The 23,459-nt window shown below is 38.5% G+C and overlaps 1 protein-coding gene across 1 annotated transcript in view; it reads left to right on the top strand.

Annotated features, from left to right (window-relative positions):
* Positions 1-23,459, top strand: part of SRD5A2 (steroid 5 alpha-reductase 2) — a 241,628-nt gene that overhangs the window by 140,464 nt on the left and 77,705 nt on the right. Inside the window, exon 2 of the mRNA XM_053709176.1 lies at positions 21,757-21,920. Within this exon, the coding sequence (XP_053565151.1) occupies positions 21,757-21,920 (164 nt within the window). The remainder of the gene's footprint in view (positions 1-21,756; positions 21,921-23,459) is intronic.

Below are 23,459 nucleotides of genomic sequence, written 5' to 3'. Positions count from 1 at the left end.
GAAGAGATAGATTTTGTTGTGCCTCTGACATTTTAACTCCCAGGTATTTGCAAACTTCTGGGATATCCTCCGCTGTCTTGAGGGTTATCATCTTGTCATCTTTGGTTATATATAAAGCAAAAGGTAAGCCCCATCTGTACAATATATTGTGTTTTCTGAGAAGAGATGTAAGAGATCGAAGGGCTTGTCTTCGTTGTAGAGTCCTGATGCACAGGTCCTGGTAAAACAGGACAACATTGCCTTGGAACTTAAATGTTGGATGTTGTCAATGATGCATTCTCTATCAGGATATCTAAGTAGTTTAACTATGACATCTCTGGGAGGTTGTCCGTCTTTGGGTTTTGCTCTTAATGCCCTGTGGGCTCTTTCTAAGAGGAACTCAGCATCTCCATTCTCTCCAGTAATAGAGCGAAACAGCTGCTGTAGATAGGAATGCAATTCTTTGGCAGACACACTTTCTGGAATATCTTTAAGCCTGATGTTATTTTGCCTGAGTCGGTTCTCAATGTCCTCCATTTTATCTTGAAGTTCCAGCAGTTGTTGTTGGTGTGTGTTTACGGTATCTACCACTGTTAAGACATCTTCTATAAGCGTATCCTGAGTACTTTTCACTGCCTCCACTCTGTTACCCAGCTCCATCATATCTTACTTGATATTAGCCAAACTGGATGTAACTGTAGAGTGTAGATTATCTATTTTGTCCCATCGCTTTTCAAAATTCACTGCTATATCTTGCTTAGAGACCAGTGCCTGCAGATCTGCTTTGGTAACCGGTGTATGATCGTCTGAGACAGAATGAGTATCTCCGGTGGGTTCACCGTCGTCTTCCAAACTGGACCCCATGTTTTCTTGAGGCTTCATGCCTTTAACTGGTTTCAAATAAGACTCCATTACTGATATTCTATTAGTCTTATCTGTTTTGGGAAGTCTCTTAGATGCCATAGTGTTCTGTTTAACCAGTTTTGTGTTAGGCGGCAAGGGGGATATATCGATAGATCGGCCTCCCAACATCTGCTAGAAGTCGCTTGTCTCTAATTAGGATTGTAATGGAGATTATCTATGTATTCCAACTCAGCCTGCTTACTAAAGTCTCTGTGCATATGCTTAGCAGTTCCTAGGCTGTAAGAATCTGGCTATCCTTTTACGTCATAGGAAGAATTTTTAGTGGATCAGTATCTCTGTTACTTTTGTAACTTATATATTCTAATCCCCCTATATGGCAATGTGGGGTGAATTCTGATACATAATGTTACGAACCTGAATTATATTTATTGAATATGAGTGTAGCTGTCATCAGGAGTTCGTCTGATTTCCTCCGTCCCCCCTTGGCCTGTGTATCACTGCCGCGTCACGTTTTAATTGTAACGTATGAAGGCCTACTCACTTTCGGGCGCGTACCATCCGGCTCCCAACCGCATCACATCGATCACTGCGTTTTCCAAGTTCAGCATCTACCACTTCTTTTGTTCGGAACAAGGGTATATAACCCTGCCGTATCGGGTCTGGTGATATGCGCCAAGTGCCGCCTTGCAGTTGTTAGGCCTCAATGATAGCTTTGTATCTTGCAATCTCTTTAAATCGAGCACTCCCAGCATCTCACTCCATCTTATTGTTGATCTATATCCACTTTTGTGGCTAATGTGTTGAGATATTACCACCTTTTAATTACAGTATTGCCCAGAGCTCTGGTCTCACACAACCATCTCGGTGTGCAGTTAGTCTCCGCCCCCATCAAAGGCCTTATTTTTAGGGGGCGCATTCCAGTTTTCCAACTAGGAATTTTCACATCTGGTCATTATGCAACCATGTCCGATTTGTGACATTTTTTAAGCCGGCCAATGTTATTTACACCCATCAAACCATGTATATTTTTTAAAAGTAGACACCCTAGGCTATCCGAAATGCTGGTAATTTAACACTTTCCATGCACTAATTCAACCACCAGTCTTTATCAAACTTTTGGGTAGTCTTTTTTTGTTGTTATTTTTTAACACACATTCGGCTAGATTACGAGTCTTGCGTTAGCCTTAAAAAGCAGCGTTGAGAGGTCCCAACGCTGCTTTTTAACGCCCGCTGGTATTACGAGTCTGGCAGGTACAGGTGTACCGCTCACTTTTCTTCCGCGACTCGAGCATACCGCAAATCCCCTGACGTAAATTGCGTATTCTATCTTTTCAATGGGACTTGCATAACGCTGGTATTACAAGTCTTCCAAAAAGTGAGCGGTAGACCCTCTCCTGTGAAGACTCTTACCGCATTTAAAAGTCAGTAGTTAAGAGTTTTATGGGCTAACGCCGTAACATAAAACTCTTAACTAAAGTGCTAAAAAGTACACAAACACCCATAAACTACCTATTAACCCCTAAACCGAGGCCCCCCCCCACATCGGAAACACTTAAATTAAAAGTTTAACCCCTAATCTGCCGACCGGACATCGCAGCCACTTTAATAAATATATTAACCCCTAAACCGCAGCACTCCTGCCTTGCAAACCCTAGTTACATTTTATTAACCCCTAATCTGCCACCTCCAACGTCGCTGCTACTATACTAAAGTTATTAACCCCTAAACCTAAGTCTAAACCTAACCCTAACACCCCCTAACTTAAATATAATTTAAAATAATCTAAATAAAATTACTACAATTAAATAAATTATTTCTATTTAAAACTAAATACTTACCTGTAAAATAAACCCTAAGATAGCTACAATATAACTAATAGTTACATTGTAGCTATCTCAGGGTTTATTTTTATTTTACAGGCAACTTTGTATTTATTTTAACTAGGTACAATAGTTATTAAATAGTTATTAACTATTTAATAACTACCTTGTTAAAATAAAGACAAATTTACATGTAAAATAAATTCTAACCTAACACTACACTATAATTAAATTAATTACCTAAACTAACTACAATTAATTACAATTAAATTAAATAAACTAAAGTACGAAAAACAACAAACACTAAATTACAGAAAATAAAAAAAATAATTACAAGAATTTTAAACTAATTACACCTAATCTAATCCCCCTAATAAAATAAAAAAGCCCCCCAAAATAATAAAATTCCGTTCCCTATAATAAATTACAAATAGCCCTTAAAAGGGATTTTTGCGGGCCATTGCCCCAAAGTAATCAGCTCCATCTTTGAAGCCACATGGGCTGGGGGGGAGGGGGCTATATGGGGATTTTCGCCTGAGGATCCCTGGACCTGAGAAGGTACCTGGGAAATTGAGAAAACACATCTGTATAGAGATACCACTCTCCTGGATGTAAAGACTGACGGCTGAGATAATCCAGCTCCTAAATGTCTAAACCTGAGATATAAATTGTAGAAATTAGACAGGAGATGAATTCTACCTAAGAACATATTCAAGATACTTCTTAATTGCTAAGGAACTGTGAGTCCCTATTTGATGATTGACATATGCCACAGTTGTGATATTGTCTGTCTGAAAGCAAAATTAAAAGTTCTCTCCTAAAAAAGGCCAAGCCTGAAAGAGCTTTGAAAATAGCACGGAGTTCTAACATATCGATTGGAAACCTCGCCTCTTGAAGTTTCCAAACCCCTTGTGCTGTCAGAGTCCATCAGACAGCTCCCCAACCTGTAAGGCTTGCATCCATTAAGAATACAGTCCAGGAAGGGCGAAAAAAAGGGGACCCCCTGAATAAAACGATGATAGTCTAATCACCAAAACAGAGAGAGTTGAGAGTTAGGATTTAAGAATATTAACTGTGATATCTGAAAACAATCCCTGCACCATTGATTCAGTATGCAAAGCAAAAGAGGTCTCAGATGAAAAATGAGCAAGGGAACCACGCCCGGTGCTACAGGCTACAGTTATGAGACCTAAAACTTCCATGCACATAGCCACTGAAAGGAATGTTCTAGACTGTAAGTTAGACAGGCTAACGCCAATTACAATTGACTTTTATCCGACAAAGACACATTCATGAACACATAATCCATCTAGAAACCCAAAAGAGGTGACCCTTGTCTGAGGAATCACTAAACTCTTAGGTAAATTAAATACTCTAACCATCACAGAGTGTACTGAGAAAGAAAGAATCTTCCCATAGAAGGAGTTTATCCAAAAACAATTTAATCTGCCCCCCCACCAGAAGGACTGGTTTGAGAACTGCACCTTCATGCAGTCTAATAACTAGTAATTATATAGCGTTTTTCTCCCAGAAGGATACAAAAAACACTTTTCTTTCATGTAATTAGCAAGAGTCCATGAGCTAGTGACGTATGGGATATACATTCCTACCAGGAGGGGCAAAGTTTCCCAAACCTCAAAATGCCTATAAATACACCCCTCACCACACCCACAAATCAGTTTTACAAACTTTGCCTCCTATGGAGGTGGTGAAGTAAGTTTGTGCTAGATTCTACGTTGATATGCGCTCCGCAACAGGTTGGAGCCCGGTTTTCCTCTCAGCGTGCAGTGAATGTCAGAGGGATGTGAGGAGAGTATTGCCTGTTTGAATTCAATGATCTCCTTCTATGGGGTCTATTTCATAGGTTCTCTGTTATCGGTCGTAGAGATTCATCTCTTACCTCCCTTTTCAGATCGACGATATACTCTTATATATATACCATTACCTCTGCTGATTTTCGTTTCAGTACTGGTTTGGCTTTCTACAAACATGTAGATGAGTGTCCTGGGGTAAGTAAGTCTTATTTTCTGTGACACTCTAAGCTATGGTTGGGCACTTTTTTAATAAAGTTCTAAATATATGTATTCAAACATTTATTTGCCTTGACTCAGGATGTTCAACATTCCTTATTTTCAGACAGTCAGTTTCATATTTGGGATAATGCATTTGTATCAATCATTTTTCTTACCTTAAAAAATTTGACTTTTTTTCCCTGTGGGCTGTTAGGCTTGCGGGGGCTGAAAATGCTTCATTTTATTGCGTCATTCTTGGCGCGGACTTTTTTGGCGCAAAAAATCTTTTCTGTTTCCGGCGTCATACGTGTCGCCGGAAGTTGCGTCATTTTTTGACGTTCTTTTGCGCCAAAAATGTCGGCGTTCCGGATGTGGCGTCATTTTTGGCGCCAAAAGCATTTAGGCGCCAAATAATGTGGGCGTCTTATTTGGCGCTAAAAAAATATGGGCGTCGCTTTTGTCTCCACATTATTTAAGTCTCATTTTTCATTGCTTCTGGTTGCTAGAAGCTTGTTCCTTGGCATTTTTCCCATTCCTGAAACTGTCATTTAAGGAATTTGATCAATTTTGCTTTATATGTTGTTTTTTCTCTTACATATTGCAAGATGTCTCACGTTGCATCTGAGTCAGAAGATACTTCAGGAAAATCGCTGTCTGGTGCTGGAACTACCAAAGCTAAGTGTATCTGCTGTAAACTTTTGGTAGCTGTTCCTCCAGCTGTTGTTTGTATTAATTGTCATGACAAACTTGTTAATGCAGATAATATTTCCTTTAGTAAAGTACCATTACCTGTTGCAGTTCCATCAACATCTAATGTTCAGAGTGTTCCTGATAACATAAGAGATTTTGTTTCTGAATCCATCAAGAAGGCTATGTCTGTTATTCCTCCTTCTAGTAAACATAAAAAATCTTTTAAAACTTCTCTTTATACAGATGAATTTTTAAATGAACATCATCATTCTGATTCTAATGACTCTTCTGGTTCAGAGGATTCTGTCTCAGAGGTTGATGCTGATAAATCTTCATATTTATTTAAAATGGAATTTATTCGTTCTTTACTTAAAGAAGTACTAATTGCTTTAGAAATTGAGGATTCTGGTCCTCTTGATACTAAATCTAAACATTAAGATAAGGTCTTTAAATCTCCTGTGGTTATTCCAGAAGTTTTTCCTGTTCCTGGTGCTATTTCTGAAGTAATTTCCAGAGAGTGGAATAATTTGGGTAATTCATTTACTCCTTCTAAACGTTTTAAGCAATTATATCCTGTGCCGTCTGACAGATTAGAATTTTAGGACAAAATCCCTAAAGTTGATGGGGCTATTTCTACCCTTGCTAAACGTACTACTATTCCTACGGCAGATGGTACTTCGTTTAAGGATCCTTTAGATAGGAAAATTGAATCCTTTCTAAGAAAAGCTTATCTGTGTTCAGGTAATCTTCTTAGACCTGCTATATCATTGGCTGATGTTGCTGCAGCTTCAACTTTTTGGTTGGAAACTTTAGCGCAACAAGTAACAGATCATGATTCTCATAATATTATTATTCTTCTTCAACATGCTAATAATTTTATCTGTGATGCCATTTTTGATATTATCAGAGTTGATGTCAGGTTTATGTCTCTAGCTATTTTAGCTAGAAGAGCTTTATGGCTTAAAACTTGGAATGCTGATATGTCTTCTAAATCAACTCTACTTTCCCTTTCTTTCCAGGGTAACAAATTATTTGGTTCTCAGTTGGATTCTATTATCTCAACTGTTACTGGTGGGAAAGGAACTTTTTTACCACAGGATAAAAAATCTAATGGTAAAAACAGGGCTAATAATCGTTTTCGTTCCTTTCGTTTCAACAAAGAACAAAAGCCTGATCCTTCATCCTCAGGAGCAGTTTCAGTTTGGAAACCATCTCCAGTCTGGAATAAATCCAAGCCTTCTAGAAAAGCAAAGCCAGCTTCTAAGTCCACATGAAGGTGCGGCCCTCATTCCAGCTCAGCTGGTAGGGGGCAGGTTACGTTTTTTCAAAGAAATTTGGATCAATTCTGTTCACAATCTTTGGATTCAGAACATCGTTTCAGAAGGGTACAGAATTGGTTTCAAGATAAGACCTCCTGCAAAGAGATTTTTTCTTTCCCGTGTCCCAGTAAATCCAGTGAAAGCTCAAGCATTTCTGAAATGTGTTTCAGATCTAGAGTTGGCTGGAGTAATTATGCCAGTTCCAGTTCTGGAACAGGGGCTGGGGTTTTATTCGAATCTCTTCATTGTACCAAAGAAGGAGAATTCCTTCAGACCAGTTCTGGATCTAAAAATATTGAATCGTTATGTAAGGATACCAACATTCAAAATGGTAACTGTAAGGACTATCTTGCCTTTTGTTCAGCAAGGGCATTATATGTCCACAATAGATTTACAGGATGCATATCTGCATATTCCGATTCATCCAGATCACTATCAGTTCCTGAGATTCTCTTTCCTGGACAAGCATTACCAGTTTGTGGCTCTGCCGTTTGGCCTAGCTACAGCTCCAAGAATTTTTACAAAGGTTCTCGGTGCCCTTCTGTCTGTAATCAGAGAACAGGGTATTGTGGTATTTCCTTATTTGGACGATATCTTGGTACTTGCTCAGTCTTTACATTTAGCAGAATCTCATACGAATCGACTTGTGTTGTTTCTTCAAGATCATGGTTGGAGGATCAATTCACTAAAAAGTTCATTGATTCCTCAGACAAGGGTAACCTTTCTGGGTTTCCAGATAGATTCAGTGTCCATGACTCTGTCTTTGACAGACAAGAGACGTCTAAAATTGATTTCAGCTTGTCAAAACCTTCAGTCACAATCATTCCCTTCGGTAGCCTTATGCATGGAAATTCTAGGTCTTATGACTGCTGCATCGGACGCGATCCCCTTTGCTCGTTTTCACATGCGACCTCTTCAGCTCTGTATGCTGAATCAATGGTGCAGGGATTACACAAAGATATCTCAATTAATATCTTTAAAACCGATTGTACGACACTCTCTGACGTGGTGGACAGATCACCATCGTTTAATTCAGGGGGCTTCTTTTGTTCTTCCAACCTGGACTGTAATTTCAACAGATGCAAGTCTTACAGGTTGGGGAGCTGTGTGGGGATCTCTGACGGCACAAGGAGTTTGGGAATCTCAGGAGGTGAGATTACCGATCAATATTTTGGAACTCCGTGCAATTTTCAGAGCTCTTCAGTCTTGGCCTCTTCTGAAGAGAGAATCGTTCATTTGTTTTCAGACAGACAATGTCACAACTGTGGCATACATCAATCATCAAGGAGGGACTCACAGTCCTCTGGCTATGAAAGAAGTATCTAGAATTCTGGTTTGGGCGGAATCCAGCTCCTGTCTAATCTCTGCGGTTCATATCCCAGGTATAGACAATTGGGAAGCAGATTATCTCAGTCGCCAAACGTTGCATCCGGGCGAATGGTCTCTTCACCCAGAGGTATTTCTTCAGATTGTTCAAATGTGGGAACTTCCAGAAATAGATCTGATGGCGTCTCATCTAAACAAGAAACTTCCCAGGTATCTGTCCAGATCCCGGGATCCTCAGGCGGAGGCAGTGGATGCATTATCACTTCCTTGGAAGTATCATCCTGCCTATATCTTTCCGCCTCTAGTTCTTCTTCCAAGAGTAATCTCCAAGATTCTGAGGGAATGCTCGTTTGTTCTGCTGGTAGCTCCGGCATGGCCTCACAGGTTTTGGTATGCGGATCTTGTCCGGATGGCCTCTTGCCAACCGTGGACTCTTCCGTTAAGACCAGACCTTCTGTCGCAAGGTCCTTTTTTCCATCAGGATCTCAAATCCTTAAATTTAAAGGTATGGAGATTGAACGCTTGATTCTTGGTCAAAGAGGTTTCTCTGACTCTGTGATTAATACTATGTTACAGGCTCGTAAATCTGTATCTAGAGAGATATATTATAGAGTCTGGAAGACTTATATTTCTTGGTGTCTTTCTCATCATTTTTCTTGGCATTCTTTTAGAATACCGAGAATTTTACAGTTTCTTCAGGATGGTTTAGATAAAGGTTTGTCCGCAAGTTCCTTGAAAGGACAAATCTCTGCTCTTTCTGTTCTTTTTCACAGAAAGATTGCTAATCTTCCTGATATTCATTGTTTTGTACAAGCTTTGGTTCGTATAAAACCTGTCATTAAGTAAATTTCTCCTCCTTGGAGTTTGAATTTGGTTCTGGGGGCTCTTCAAGCTCCTCCTTTTGAACCCATGCATTCATTGGACATTAAATTACTTTCTTGGAAAGTTTTGTTCCTTTTGGCGATCTCTTCTGCCAGAAGAGTCTCTGAATTATCTGCTCTTTCTTGTGAGTCTCCTTTTCTGATTTTTCATCAGGATAAGGCGGTGTTGCGAACTTCTTTTCGATTTTTACCTAAGGTTGTGAATTCCAACAACATTAGTAGAGAAATTGTGGTTCCTTCATTATGTCCTAATCCTAAGAATTCTAAGGAGAAATCGTTGCATTCTTTGGATGTTGTTAGTAGCTTCAACATAGTATTTCAAAGCTCTAAGTCTTTCCGAAAGACTTCTAGTCTATTTGTTATCTTTTCCGGTTCTAGAAAAGGCCAGAAAGCTTCTGCCATTTCTTTGGCATCTTGGTTGAAATCTTTAATTCATCATGCCTATGTCGAGTCGGGTAAATCTCCGCCTCAAAGGATTACAGCTCATTCTACTAGGTCAGTTTCTACTTCCTGGGCGTTTAGGAATGAAGCTTCAGTTGATCAGATTTGCAAAGCAGCAACTTGGTCCTCTTTGCATACTTTTACTAAATTCTACCATTTTGATGTGTTTTCTTCTTCTGAAGCAGTTTTTGGTAGAAAAGTACTTCAGGCAGCGGTTTCAGTTTGAATCTTCTGCTTATGTTTTTCATTAAACTTTATTTTGGGTGTGGATTATTTTCAGCAGGAATTGGCTGTCTTTATTTTATCCCTCCCTCTCTAGTGACTCTTGCGTGGAAAGATCCACATCTTGGGTAGTCATTATCCCATACGTCACTAGCTCATGGACTCTTGCTAATTACATGAAAGAAAACATAATTTATGTAAGAACTTACCTGATAAATTCATTTCTTTCATATTAGCAAGAGTCCATGAGGCCCACCCTTTTTGTGGTGGTTATGATTTTTTTGTATAAAGCACAATTATTCCAATTCCTTATTTTATATGCTTTCGCACTTTTTTCTTATCACCCCACTTCTTGGCTATTCGTTAAACTGATTTGTGGGTGTGGTGAGGGGTGTATTTATAGGCATTTTGAGGTTTGGGAAACTTTGCCCCTCCTGGTAGGAATGTATATCCCATACGTCACTAGCTCATGGACTCTTGCTAATATGAAAGAAATGAATTTATCAGGTAAATTCTTACATAAATTATGTTTTTCAGTGCTAACACTCTGAGTTAACTAAATTAGCAGCTGATAAAAACAGTTGTTATTATTACCCAAATAAATGGTACACAATAAATTGACCTAAAAAGGCCGAAGGGCTGTATTAACCCTGCCGGGATATGAATCTATGACCCTTGGATCTAGAACAAGCGTTTGTAGTCAGGACATTCACCAACTGATCTACATCACTGGTCTAAAAGTAGGGCAGAAAAACTCTAAACCTCCAAAAATAGTGGAGATAATATAAATGAAACAAATTATTATCCTAACAAGCTAGAGATAATAAAATATATTTGAAATCACAATAATAGATATAGTAAACATAATAAAATGAATACATCAGAAGTAAATAAACAGAGTTATATACTTGCGAATCTAAAACTGCTTATGCTGTTTAACAACAAATAGGTTGAAAAAACAGTAATGTCAGCCACAGATAAAGCTGAGCTAAAAATATAAACAGTACGTGAATATACTCTACTGAGGTTATATTCAAACTCTAAAGAATCCTAAAAATAAGTACCAATTTCCACAGAAATAGTTGTACAGTCCCAAAAGGGAATCCGGATAAACCATTCTTTAGAACATAATACAGATAGTATCTTGAATAGGAAAAAACCTCAGGAGCAAAGTAAAATCTTAAAATCCAGATTTTAAAATAACATACGGCTAGATTACGAGTTTTGCGGTAAGATCTGCTTGGTGCTAACTTGCAAGTTATTGTCACCACTCACCTACCTACAGGGCTGCTATTACAGGTTTTCATAAACCCAGCGTTAGCAGGCAGTAAGTGATCGTAGAGCAAAATTGAGCTCCATACCGCACTCCAATACCAGCACCGCGGTGAGCTGGTTTTACGTGCTCGTGCACGATTTCCCCATAGGCATCAATGGGGAGAGCTGGCTGAAAAAAAGCCTAACACCTGCAATAAAGGAGCATAAAGCTCCGTAACGCAGCCCTATTGATTCCTATGGGGAAACAAAATGTATGTTTACTCCTAACACCCTAACATAAACCCCTAATCTGCTGCCCCCGACATTGCCGACACCTACATTACACTTATTAACCCCTAATCTGCTGCCCCTGACACCGCCGCCACCTAACTACACTTATTAACCCCTAATCTGCTGCCCCCAATGTCGCCGCCACCTACATTAAAGTTATTAACCCCTAATCTGCCGCCCCCAACGTCGCTGAAACTATACTAAAGTTATAAACCCCTAAACCTAACCCTAACCCCCCCTACTTTAATATAATTAAAATAAATCTAATAAACAATTCCTATCATTAACTAAATAATTCCTATTTAAAACTAAATACCTGTAAAATAAACCCTAAGCTAGCGAAACTAATAGTTACATTGTAGCTATCTTAGGTTTTATTTTTATTTCACAGGCAAGTTTGTATTTATGTTAACTAGGTAGACTAGTTATTAAATAGTTATTAACTATTTACTAGCTACCTAGCTAAAATAAATACAAATTTACCTGTAAAATAAAACCTAACCTGAGTTACACTAACACCTAACCTTACACTACAATTAAATAAATTACATTAATTAACTCCAATTAACTAAATTACAACCCCCCCCCACACTAAATTACACAAAATAAAAAATTAATTATCAGATATTTAAACTAATTACACCTAATCTAATAGTCCTATCAAAATAAAAAAGCCCCCCTAAATAAAAAAACTCCTAGCCTAAACTAAACTACCAATAGCCCTTAAAAGGCCCTTTTGCGGGGCATTGCCCCAAAGAAATCAGCTCTTTTACCTGTAAATAAAAATACAAACAACCCCCAACAGTAAAACTCACCACCCACACAACCAAACCCCCCAAATAAAATCCTAACTAAAAAACCTAAGCTCCCCATTGCCCTGAAAAGGGCATTTGGATGGGCATTGCCCTTAAAAGGGCATTTAGCTCTTTTTTGGTGCCAGAAACCCCTAATCTAAAAATAACACCCACCCAATAAACCCTTAAAAAAAACTAACACTAACCCCCGAAGATCCACTTACAGTTTTTGAAGACCCGACATCCATCCTCAACGAAGTGGCAGAAGTCCTCATCAAAGCCGGCAGAAATCTTCATCCAATCCAGCAGAAGTCTTCATCCAGACGGCATCTTCTATCTTCATCCATCCGGCGCGGAGCGGCTCCATCTTCAAGATATCCGGCGCGGAGCATCCTCTTCTTTCCACGGCAACTGAAGAATGAAGGTTCCTTTAAGTGACGTCATCCAAGATGGCGTCCCTTGAATTCCAATTAGCTGAAAGAATTCTATCAGCCAATCGGAATTAAAGGTGAAAAAATCCTATTGGCTGAAGCAATCAGCCAATAGGATTGAGCTTGCATTCTATTGGCTGATTGGAACAGCCAATAGAATGCAAGCTCAGTCCTATTGGCTGATTGGATCAACCAATAGGATTGAATCTCAATCCTATTGGCTGATTGCATCACTGCTTGTTCACTCATACAGCAAAACTCGTAATCTAGCTGATAGTTAATAGGAGGACTAGGCTCCTAAAAGCTAAAAATAACAAATTTTCCTGAACAAAGAATGTTCAAATGAAAAATAAGGAGAATTTTTAACAAAACTGTCTCTGATACAGGATCCTTTGAACCAAAAAACCTCTTTATCAGTAGAATAAACTTAAGTATGCTGTCGGTCAGCACAAAATTAATTAAATCTTAACAATTTTGAAAAGAACTCGTAAGTTTGCTTAAAGGCATAATAGCAGTCATAACTTTTTATGATATAAGCAATAACATGTGATGTTTGCAGATTAAATCAAGTACATGAACTAAGTAAGTAAAAACAGTAAATGATATTGTACATGTAGAAACATTACTAGCATAAAATATGATAAGCAAATGCCACATAATTAAGCTGAAGAAATAACAACAGCCTAATAATAAAAAGAACACACTTAGCTTTGTAGCTTTGTAGAATTGTGTTTCAGGGCATCATAGTTTCTACAGTAACAGAGCCAGGATCAGAATGAGACATCTCGCAAAATATAACAGAAAAAGAAAAATAACATCAGGCAAAACATTCAATTTCTACAATGTAACAGTTTCAGTAGATAGAAAAACAAAGATAGTATTTATTTTTTTTAAAACAAAAAAAATAAATCAAAAAGTAGACATAATAGCGAGCAATAGAGGGAGAGGGGTAAAATAACTACATTTTGGCGCCAAGAATGACCCATTACGCAAAAGGAAAAAAAAAATTTGCCGCAAAACTAATACCAGAAAATGACACAACTCGCGTCATAACAAACGTGATTTCGCGCCAAAACAACTAGCGTCAACAAAGACGCAGGAAATTTCGCGCCAAAAAGAAATTGGCGCCAAGAATGAAGCAATAAAAAACAGCATTTTGCGTCCTCGCAAGCCTAGATTTACCCGCAAAAAAATGAAAAACAAGTCAAATTAGAAAAAGACTGAACCCCAGGTAAGAAAAAAGTTTAAATAAACTTCCCAAACATGATTTCTATACTGAAACTGTTTAGACTGCAAAGGGAAATATACATAGACCTGACTCATGGCAAAAATAAGTACAATACATATATTTAAAACTTTATATTAATACATAAAGTGCCAAACCATAGCTGAGAGTGTCTTAAACAATGATACATACTTACCGAAAGACACCCATCCACATATAGCAGATAGCCAAACCAGTACTGAAAACTATCATCAGAGGTAATGGTATATAAGAGTATATTGTCGATCTGATGAATTCCTACGACCGATAACAGAGAACCCTTGAAAAGATTTCCCTGAGAGAAACCATAAAATCAATAGGTGATACTCTCTTCACATCCCTCTGACAAACACTGTACTCTGAGAGGAATCGGGCTTCAGAATGCTTAGAAGCGTTTATCATAGAAGAAATCATAAAAGCACAAACTTACTTCACCACCTCCATAGGAGGCAAAGTTTGTAAAACTGAGTTGAGGGTGTGGTGGGATGTTGTCATGAACCAAGACTCCAGACGAAAAAGAAAAAGAAAAGGTCTGGGAGGCATTCTGCTAAGAAGGGCTGTGTGGGGATTTGAACCTGTGGCTCTGTGGTTGCTATTTCTTTTTGCTTACATGTTGAGCCACAGCCAGTTCTAGCAATAGCATGGATCTTAAAAGATCTGATAAATAACTATTTGCCTTACTTGTTATTACACCTGTGCAACACACAGGTGTTCTCAATTCTGGAATTAATCAGAACCAACCCTGTGCAAAACCTCCCTATTTAAGGATGGCTTTTAGTCTGCATTTTTGTCTTCACATTGGATCTGTTTTGTCAAGTCAGAACCTGTTTCCTGTACTTCTTTGGAGAAAGATTTCCTTTGCACCTGTTTACAAGGTATTACCAGGAGAAAGCCTTTACCTTTAAACCTGTTACCAATCTTCAAGTTTGTTTCCTGCTTTATGCAAATTCCTGCACTCAGCTATTGCCAGGAGAAAGACTTCACCTTTGCACCTGTTTACAAGGTATTACCAGGAGAAAGCCTTTACCTTTAAACCTGTTACCAATCTTCAAGTTTGTTTCCTGCTTTATGCAAATTCCTGCACTCAGCTATTGCCAGGAGAAAGACTTCACCTTTGCACCTGTTTACAAGGTATTACCAGGAGAAAGCCTTTACCTTTAAACCTGTTACCAATCTTCAAGTTTGTTTCCTGCTTTATGCAAATTCCTGCACTCAGCTATTGCCAGGAGAAAGACTTCACCTTTGCACCTGTTTACAAGGTATTACCAGGAGAAAGCCTTTACCTTTAAACCTGTTACCAATCTACAAGTTTGTTTCCTGCTTTATGCAATTCCTGCACTTGGCCATTGCCAGGAGAAAGACTTCACCTTTGCACCTGTTTACAAGGTATTACCAGGAGAAAGACTTTACCTTTAAACCAGTTACCAGTTCACAAGTTTGTATCCTGCCTTGTGCAATTCCTGCACTCAGCAATTACCAGGAGAAAGACTTTACCTTTAAACCTACTACCTGTTTACAAGTTGTTTTCTGCCTTGTGCAAATCTTACATTTCAGTTATTACCAGGAGAAAGACTTTCCTTTTTGAATCTGCATCTCTGCTTACTTTGTTTGTTTATTTTCACTCCTGCTGTATGTGGTCTTAACATACCTGAGTAGCATATTTAAATATTCTGCAAGTATTTGCTTAAACAAAGTATTTTGTTGTTTAAATAAATTTGTTTTCATTTTCAATCAGTATGGCTTCTACTAATCTTCCTTTAAAGCAACTGTTCCAGACAATGAGGCTCTCACATGATATCCTGAGACAGAACATGACAGATGTGTATTTATAGGCGTTTGAGGTTTGGGAAACTTTGCCCCCTCCTGGTAGGAATGTATAACCCATACGTCACTAGCTCATGGACTCTTGCCAATTACATGGAAGAAACACAAGTTATGAAGCAGCGGTCTAAAGGCCGCTGCTCCATAACATGCCCCTCTGCTCTGAGGCGGCGGACAGACATCGCCGGAAATCAAGCCGGTGCAATCAGGTTGATTGACACCCCCTGCTACCGGCCGATTGGCCACGAATCTGCAGGGGGCGGCATTGCACCAGCAGTTAACAAGAACTGCTGGTGTAATGATAAATGCAGAGAGCACATGCTGTCGGCATTTATCAATGTGCAGCGGACATGATCCGCAATATCTGATCATGTCCGCTCGCTCGTTCTTAAATAGGCCCTGTTGTATCAAACACAAAAGATAGCAACAACGTCCAACCAAAAAGTAAGGGAGTGAGAGACAGGATTTTTTTGCAGCCCTCTTTCTTTCCCTCAGTCCTGTCTCAATCTAAGTAATGGGGCCGATTATCTTAAGGTCTCTGGGCTGGTGAGAGTCTTTAAGAATGCTCGCCAGTACTTCTATTTCCCTGGTGGAATTATCTAAGCCTTGTTTTACAATGAAAACAGGTTGTCTTGCTAAGGGGCGTACACTGCATTTTCATATTGGAAGGAGATGCATACATTTCATAAGTGCACAATGAAATTCATAATTTCAAAATCATTCAAAACTAATAATTGAACAATCCACACATAAATAGGCAGGGAAAAAAATGGTATTGTTAAGATGCATCAAAAATCGTTACAAAATTGTTCACCAAAAATCGTATTTTATCAAAAATTTTAAATTTGTATGTAAATTACACAGGAATAAATCATATTAAATATGCACAGTATAAATCGTAATTTAAGTACACTGGGTATGTGAAAACACATAGAAATTCATACTTATAAGTACAAAATACAAAGCATAATTGTTTTTTTTTATCGTAAAATGAGCTGAACATGGGCGTACCATGGGTGTATATGAAATTTTCTCTCAAATCCCAACGTAATGATCTAAACATATCTCACTGTTTTTTCTCACAAACGAAAAGGTGACGAGATTGTAACAAAATATGCAAAATGCTCAATACCCTAATAGAAAAACACATGCATTTGAAAATATAGGTGATTGTAAGATACTGAAAGCCGCAAAATGTGTTTATTTTTTGATGCTGGATTTACTTTTTAAAGTGCGCCCCCTGCTCACTGCTAATTTCGCCATACACGGCAAAGTTTCCCTTTTTTTTACTTTCAAAAGGAGAAATCTCGCCATTTGCAGGGACTGCCCCTCTTTTTAAGATAATTCCACAAAGGCAGCCCTTGCAGTGATTGGCATGATAAAAACACATTCAGAACTTGCCAAGTTTAGATAAGTCTAGATTTGTATTTGTAAACAATAGAAAAAAAAGAAAAATGTTTTTATTTGTACTATAGATTTCTCTTTTTATTACTCAGTTTATTGTATTTTTTTCTTCCTCTTGTCCCCTCTTTTGAGGTTTCTAACAAACTAGCATGTCCTGTCACACTGGTTGTGAATTAAGATACATTATACAAAAGATGAACACACAAAATGGCTTTGTGAAGAAAATAACAAATGTGCTTTAAAAGTGATACCTTTACCTACTCATAAAAAATTGGATTTGTTGCAAGCTTTAAGGACACTAAGGACCCCTCATCATTCAGGCAGTGAAGAAACTATAGTATAATTAATGCAAACAAAATCCTAGTTTTGTTAGCTAGTAAAGGTATAACCTGTACACCACTTTGTTCCTTTCTTCAAATCTGTGCCCATATCTAGTACACTGGGTAACATAATACCAACATTTTTATAAGCTATAAACAAAGCACTTAGACTGCAAATTAAAGGGACACTCTAATCTAAGCATTTCTAGGATAAATAATACAGATCACTATTTAAACATAATATTTTTTGCATGAAGTTAAATATGTTTATTTTGACTTAGTGTCGGAGTATTTTCTGTAGGAGTACCGCAAGGCTCTGTCCTCGGTCCCCTTCTCTTCTCAATCTATACGTCATCACTAGGTTCCCTAATATAGTCCCACGGTTTCCAATATCATTTGTATGCCGAAGACACCCAAATCTACTTCTCTGCACCAGACCTATCTCCTTTCTTGCTAACCCGTGTCACTAACTGTCTTTCTCACATCTCTTCCTGGATGTCTTCTCACTACCTCAAGCTAAATCGCTCCAAAACTGAGCTCCTTATTTTCCCCCTTCTTACAAAATCTCCACCCCAATCTCTTTATAACTGTCGACAACTCCATCATTACCCCTACCCCGCATGCCTGATGTCTCAGGGTCACATTTGACTCAGATCTTTCTTTCACTCCTCACATTCAGTCCTTGGCTAAAGCCTGCCGCTTCCACCTCAAAAACATCTCTAAAATTAGACACTTCCTTACACAAGACACAACTAAGATTTTAATCCACTCTCTCATCCTTTCCTGCCTCAATTACTGCAACTCTGTCCTCTCTGGTCTCCCCACCTGCCGCCTAGCTCCTTTACAATCCATAATGAATGCCTCTGCCAGGCTCATCTTCTTTACACGTCGCTCTTCATCTGCTGCACCTCTCTGCCAATCCCTTCACTGGCTTCCTTTTGCCTTTAGGAACAAACACAAAATTCTCACTCTGACATAGAAAGCCCTCAACTGCACTGCTCCCCCCTATATCTCTGACCTTGTCTCCAGATACTCTACCTCCCGTACCCTTCACTCTGCTCATAACCTCCTACTCTCCTCCTCTCTTGTTACCTCATCACACTCCCGTTTACAGGACTTCTCCAGACTGGCTCCCATCTTGTGGAACTCTCTGCCTCACTCCACAAGACTCTCCCCTAGTTTTGAAAGCTTCAAGCGCTCCCTAAAGACTCTACTGTTCAGGGATGCATACAACCTACTCTAACCTTTCTTTATACCAGTTCCTCTCCTCCATTGCTATCCCCTAAACCCCCTCAGCATGTAAGCCTAAGAGTCCAACTCTTTGTTGATCACCTTCTTAAGAGCTGACTACAACAGTGAAACTCTTGGCAGGGCCCTCTACCTATTTGATCCCTATAATTGTTTTGTTGTACTCCGCATGTGTTTATAGCGCTGCGGAATCTGTCGGCGCTCTACAAATAACTGATAATAATAATAACTGTGAAGCTCACAAAAAGTCTTTGGGGATATTTCTCAACGCATCAATCTCAGTGCATTTGCCGGCGTCAATACGCTTGCCAGACATCTCTGACACGGATACACATATGATGCCCTTGTTTATAAAATAAAACGTCAAAAACACGCGCGTCAAGTACGGCGCGATGAGCATCGGACTGTTGTTAAACAGTCATCAATGTCGCAGTTATTCTGGTTTTTCCCAACTTTATACCATTTCATTACTGTCCATGAACAAGCACACTTCTCTAAAGCTAATCGTTTATTTTTTATCTGTTAATGTCCAAGAAATAGATTGATACATACCTCAACAAACAATAACTCATAGAAAGTTATTTTTATATTTATTTGTTATATGGTACTTTCACATAAATTAATGTATTTGTATTTCTAGAAGTCATGATATGCTTTGATCTCATTTTTTGTTTTTTATAAATGATTATTAATGCTAGAATTTGTACATATCTTTGCACATACATATATATATACACATGTGTGTGTTATTTCAGAAATCTTTTATAAACATATTTACATGTCCCTAAGTTCCTTTTTTCGTTCTAAACAATGTTGTCTGTCACATAATTTATACCACTATATGTATATAGTGTAAATTGATTATTATTCTGAGCAGGAATAATTGCAAATATAACATGTAATCAGGGTATCATATGTATTTATTTGCAATCAATTGATAATTTAAGAGCTGGGCCAGTTTTCTCTCTGTACCTGTGTAAACCCTCCTGATTGCAATCTAGTTTTAAAAACCACCCCTACACAGGTGTTATAAAATGGGCTGGCATAAAGGATGACATTTCTTACTGAAAAAGAAATTCAAGGGAAGGAAGAAATGCACTGAAAATAGCATAACAGTAAAGAGGTGATTTTAATGTCTGCTGTATCTGAAACATGACAGTTTAATGTTAGGTGGGCTACCCCTTTGAGCTATCAGTTTAAGATTATATTGAATCAAACATCAATTAAAATTTTAAAATCATTGAGGCCGAATTATGAAAGGTCTTGCGGACCTGATCCGGCAGTGCAGATCAGCTCCGCAAGACCTCGCTGAATGCGGAGAGCAATACGCTCTCCGTATTCAGCATTGCACCAGCAGCTCACAAGAGCTGCTGGTGCAATGCCACCCCCTGCAGACTCGCGGCCTATCGGCCGCCAGCAAGGAACTGTCAATCAACCCGATCGTACTCGATCGGGTTGAATTGTGGTGATTCCTGTCCGCCTGCTCTGAAGACTTGCCAGAAAAACGGGCCCACAAGCTCCATATGGAGCTTGATAAATGGGCCTCTCTGTCTAAAATATTGCACTATGTGTCCTAATGTCAGCATCAATGTCTATCTTTAGGGGCCTATCTATCAAGCTCCGTATGGAGCTTGAGGGCCTGTGTTTCTGGCGAGCCTTCAGGCTCGGCAGAAATACCAGTTATGAAGCAGCGGTCTAAAGACCGCTGCTCCATAACCTGCTCTGAGGAGGCGGACAGACATTGCGGGAAATCAACCTGATCGAATACGATCGGGTTGATTGACATCCCCCTGCTAGCGGTTGATTGGCCGCGAATCTGCAGGGGGTGGCATTGCATCAGCAGTTAACAAGAGCTGCTAGTGCAATGCTGAATGCTGAGAGCGTATTGCTCTCCGCATTCAGCGAGCTCTGATCATGATCCGCAAAGTCGGATTATGTCCGACAGGCCTTTCATAAATAGGCCCCTTAATATAGTATACTACACAATGTAACAAATGGCACTTACAAGTTCTGATGAGTGATCAATGACACAAGTATCGAGCAATTTGATTTGTTAGTGATAGTTTAAATGTATATTTGAATCAGATTGGCTGATGTCATAAATTATGTGATGCATATTCCTATCAAAAGTGGTTGAAAAATTCACTAGTGTGTGGGTTGTTTAGGAGTTTGCGTCATAATTGATGCGAAAAGTGTTGTGTCAAAATTGGTGCAAAGTGGAAAGTGGAACTTGTATTACATGGCTTAAACATGGTGCAAATAGATTTTTCCAAAAAAATTAAAAAGGAAGTTAGCTATATTATGTTGTGTATTGGTTTCATTTTTATCTCTATATCTATTAGTGCGACAAGTTTGGGGCAAAACTTTTTTTTAAAAATTGGAGAAATATTGTCCCCTTGCTTTGTAATGAGAGACAAAGTTGTTACATAATCCATAAGTAGTAATGTATTTTTCATTTTTATCCCTATATCTACTAGTGCACCAAATGTGGAGCAATAATATTGTTTGATTTAGAAAGGGTATATAATTTTAATAAAGTTTCTAATTTACTTTTATTATGTAATATACTTCATTCTCTTGCACATCTAACATAAGCGTTCTGTGTTTTCAGACTCCCATTGATTTCTATGGCATCCGCGGCCTTGAGGGTGGCGGATTGAAAACTAGGTACGCTGCGTCAGAATAGACGCAATCGTACCTGTTAAATGTTTGATAAATTGAGAAAATGGTCAAATAGAGTCGAATGTGACTTAGAAACATCTGTAATAACGCAAGCATCGATCTGCGTCGGATTGAGATCGCGGGAGCATATATTACGTCACAAATTTCAACATTTGACTATCTTGACGATTAGATAACTACGGCAGATCAATCTCGCGACAAATACGATGCGGGATTCAAGCGTATTTTCAGGTGACGCTTTGATAAATATCCCAATTTGTCTGTGTACAACTGGATCTTAAAGGGGCAAACAATTCAAATAGAAAAGTCTCTAATGTGTTACAGCATTTTTTATTGCATTATTGCTTGCAAATAACTGTAAAGGGTCAACCCTCAGCAAAAGGGGTTAAACACGCAGAATTGTAGAAACACATTCTTTGCTGTGTCTCATGGCATGAGAAAGAGGCTCCCATTGGAGTGTATGGAGGCGCGCTCTTGTGCGCTGGTATTACTGAGTGGAGCGCAAATAACGAGCTCGCAAAATCGCAATTTTGCACTACACTCGTAATTTAGCCCAATGTTGATGCAAATATCAATGAGAAATTACTAGCTCAACCATATAAATATAAGCTTAAAATTATCTAACAAAATAAGAAATGTCAATATGTAATATATATTTGTTGATTCACATTTTTAATTTTCCATTTTCTTCAGGACTTTCATCTATTCTGCTTTTACCCGAGGCAGGCCGTCACCTATAAATATAGTAATTATGGCTGCAAGTTTCTGTACATTTAATGGCTTCCTACAAGGACACTGTATGGTTTACATAGCAACGTATCCTGATGAATGGCATATGGACATTCGTTTTGCCTCAGGTAACTTACAATTTGCACTTCAAATATAAGAATATGAATCTGGTTTTCAAAATATTGTAATTTTGTTATTAAAGGGATGGTAAACTCTAAGTTTAATGCTCCCTATCCAGATAGAGAATGCAATTTTATACCGTATATATATAATTATCATCAGTTATTTGTAGAGTGCCAACAGATTCTGCAGGGCTATAAACATAGGTATGGTATGCAAAGCAGCATTTAAACAACTTTCCAATTTACTTCTTGGCATCCTTTGTTGAAGAGTATACCTAGGTGGGCTCAGGAGTACCAGTGCACTGGGAGCTAGCTGGTGATTGATGGCTGCACATATATGCTTCTTGCATTGGCTCACCAGATGTGCTCAGCTAGCTCAGTGCATTGCTGCTCCTGAGTCTATCATAAAGGATATCAGGAGAACTAAGTAAATTTGATAACTGCAGTAAATTGGAAATGTTCTTTAAAATCACATGATCTATCTGAATCATGAAAGTATAATTTTGACTATACTGTCCCTTTAAACCAATACAAGAAGAATAATTTGAAGAATGTTATAAACTGTAAATATATTAAACACCTAATGTAATTTGGGAGTGCGTGTAGCATTAAGTGCTCATCAAAAAAATTAATAATGTTAAGCTGGATACGCTTCAGTCATGTGTGTTCTACTTATGCATGAAAGAACTTTCTGTACTATGTGTCCCTAATTTTAATGTATTAGCATTTCATGCACATTTTAAATAGTTATGGAAATGATCATCAAATTTAAAGCTGCTCACTAAACAAATAAGGAAAACCTTTAATTTACTCCCCCCCCCCTCTTTTTTTCCTTTGAATAGTGGATTCTGGAAGCATTTTACATCTACAAAGCCTAAAATATTTGAGCTTTCAGCACTTTAATCAACCTGATTGATCAGGAAATTTTAATTAGATAAACCGTATATTAATTTTTATTAAAATATAATAGTTTTATTAAAGGGAAATTTTAGTGGTGGTATTAAAATGCACAGCAGAGGACTAGAAGTGTATTGCCACTAGGGTGCCAATTCTTAATGTGATCATGACCCACTCATTATGCAAGGTGTGTATATGCATATTCCCCTGACCTACCAGTTTCATTCCTCCTAAGTAATCATGGGTAAAATAGAGCCATGGGTATTGACTAGGTATTTTGGGCAGGGCTGGCAGTGGCAATTCCAGCAATTTATTACTTATGGGGCAAGCTCTTATACCTACTGAGATAGTGAAGCATGTGGGCATAGTCCTAGGTACTGAGTAGAGGAAGTCAGCACTGTGTTCAGTGAGTGGATTTTGAAAGTCCAATGGACTAGGGGCGTGGCTAGAAGGTATGGATTATTGGAATACAATAGAATTGCCACCTAAAAGAGTGGAGTGGTTTTACATCATTGTGCACCCTCATAAAACTGAAGGTTGGGTGTGCCACATGTAGCATTATGGTTGTTTAAGAGTTTATCTAGGCATGTTGTGGTTTCACTTTGGAAACCAGGACATTTATACATTACAGAGAGCTGTGGGAGGGAC

The sequence above is a fragment of the Bombina bombina genome, chromosome 4 (genome assembly GCF_027579735.1).
Source record: "Bombina bombina isolate aBomBom1 chromosome 4, aBomBom1.pri, whole genome shotgun sequence".
In the NCBI taxonomy this organism is placed as follows: Eukaryota; Metazoa; Chordata; class Amphibia; order Anura; family Bombinatoridae; genus Bombina; species Bombina bombina.
Note: the sequence above shows the minus strand (reverse complement) of the source record. Positions and strands in the feature narration are given on the sequence as shown.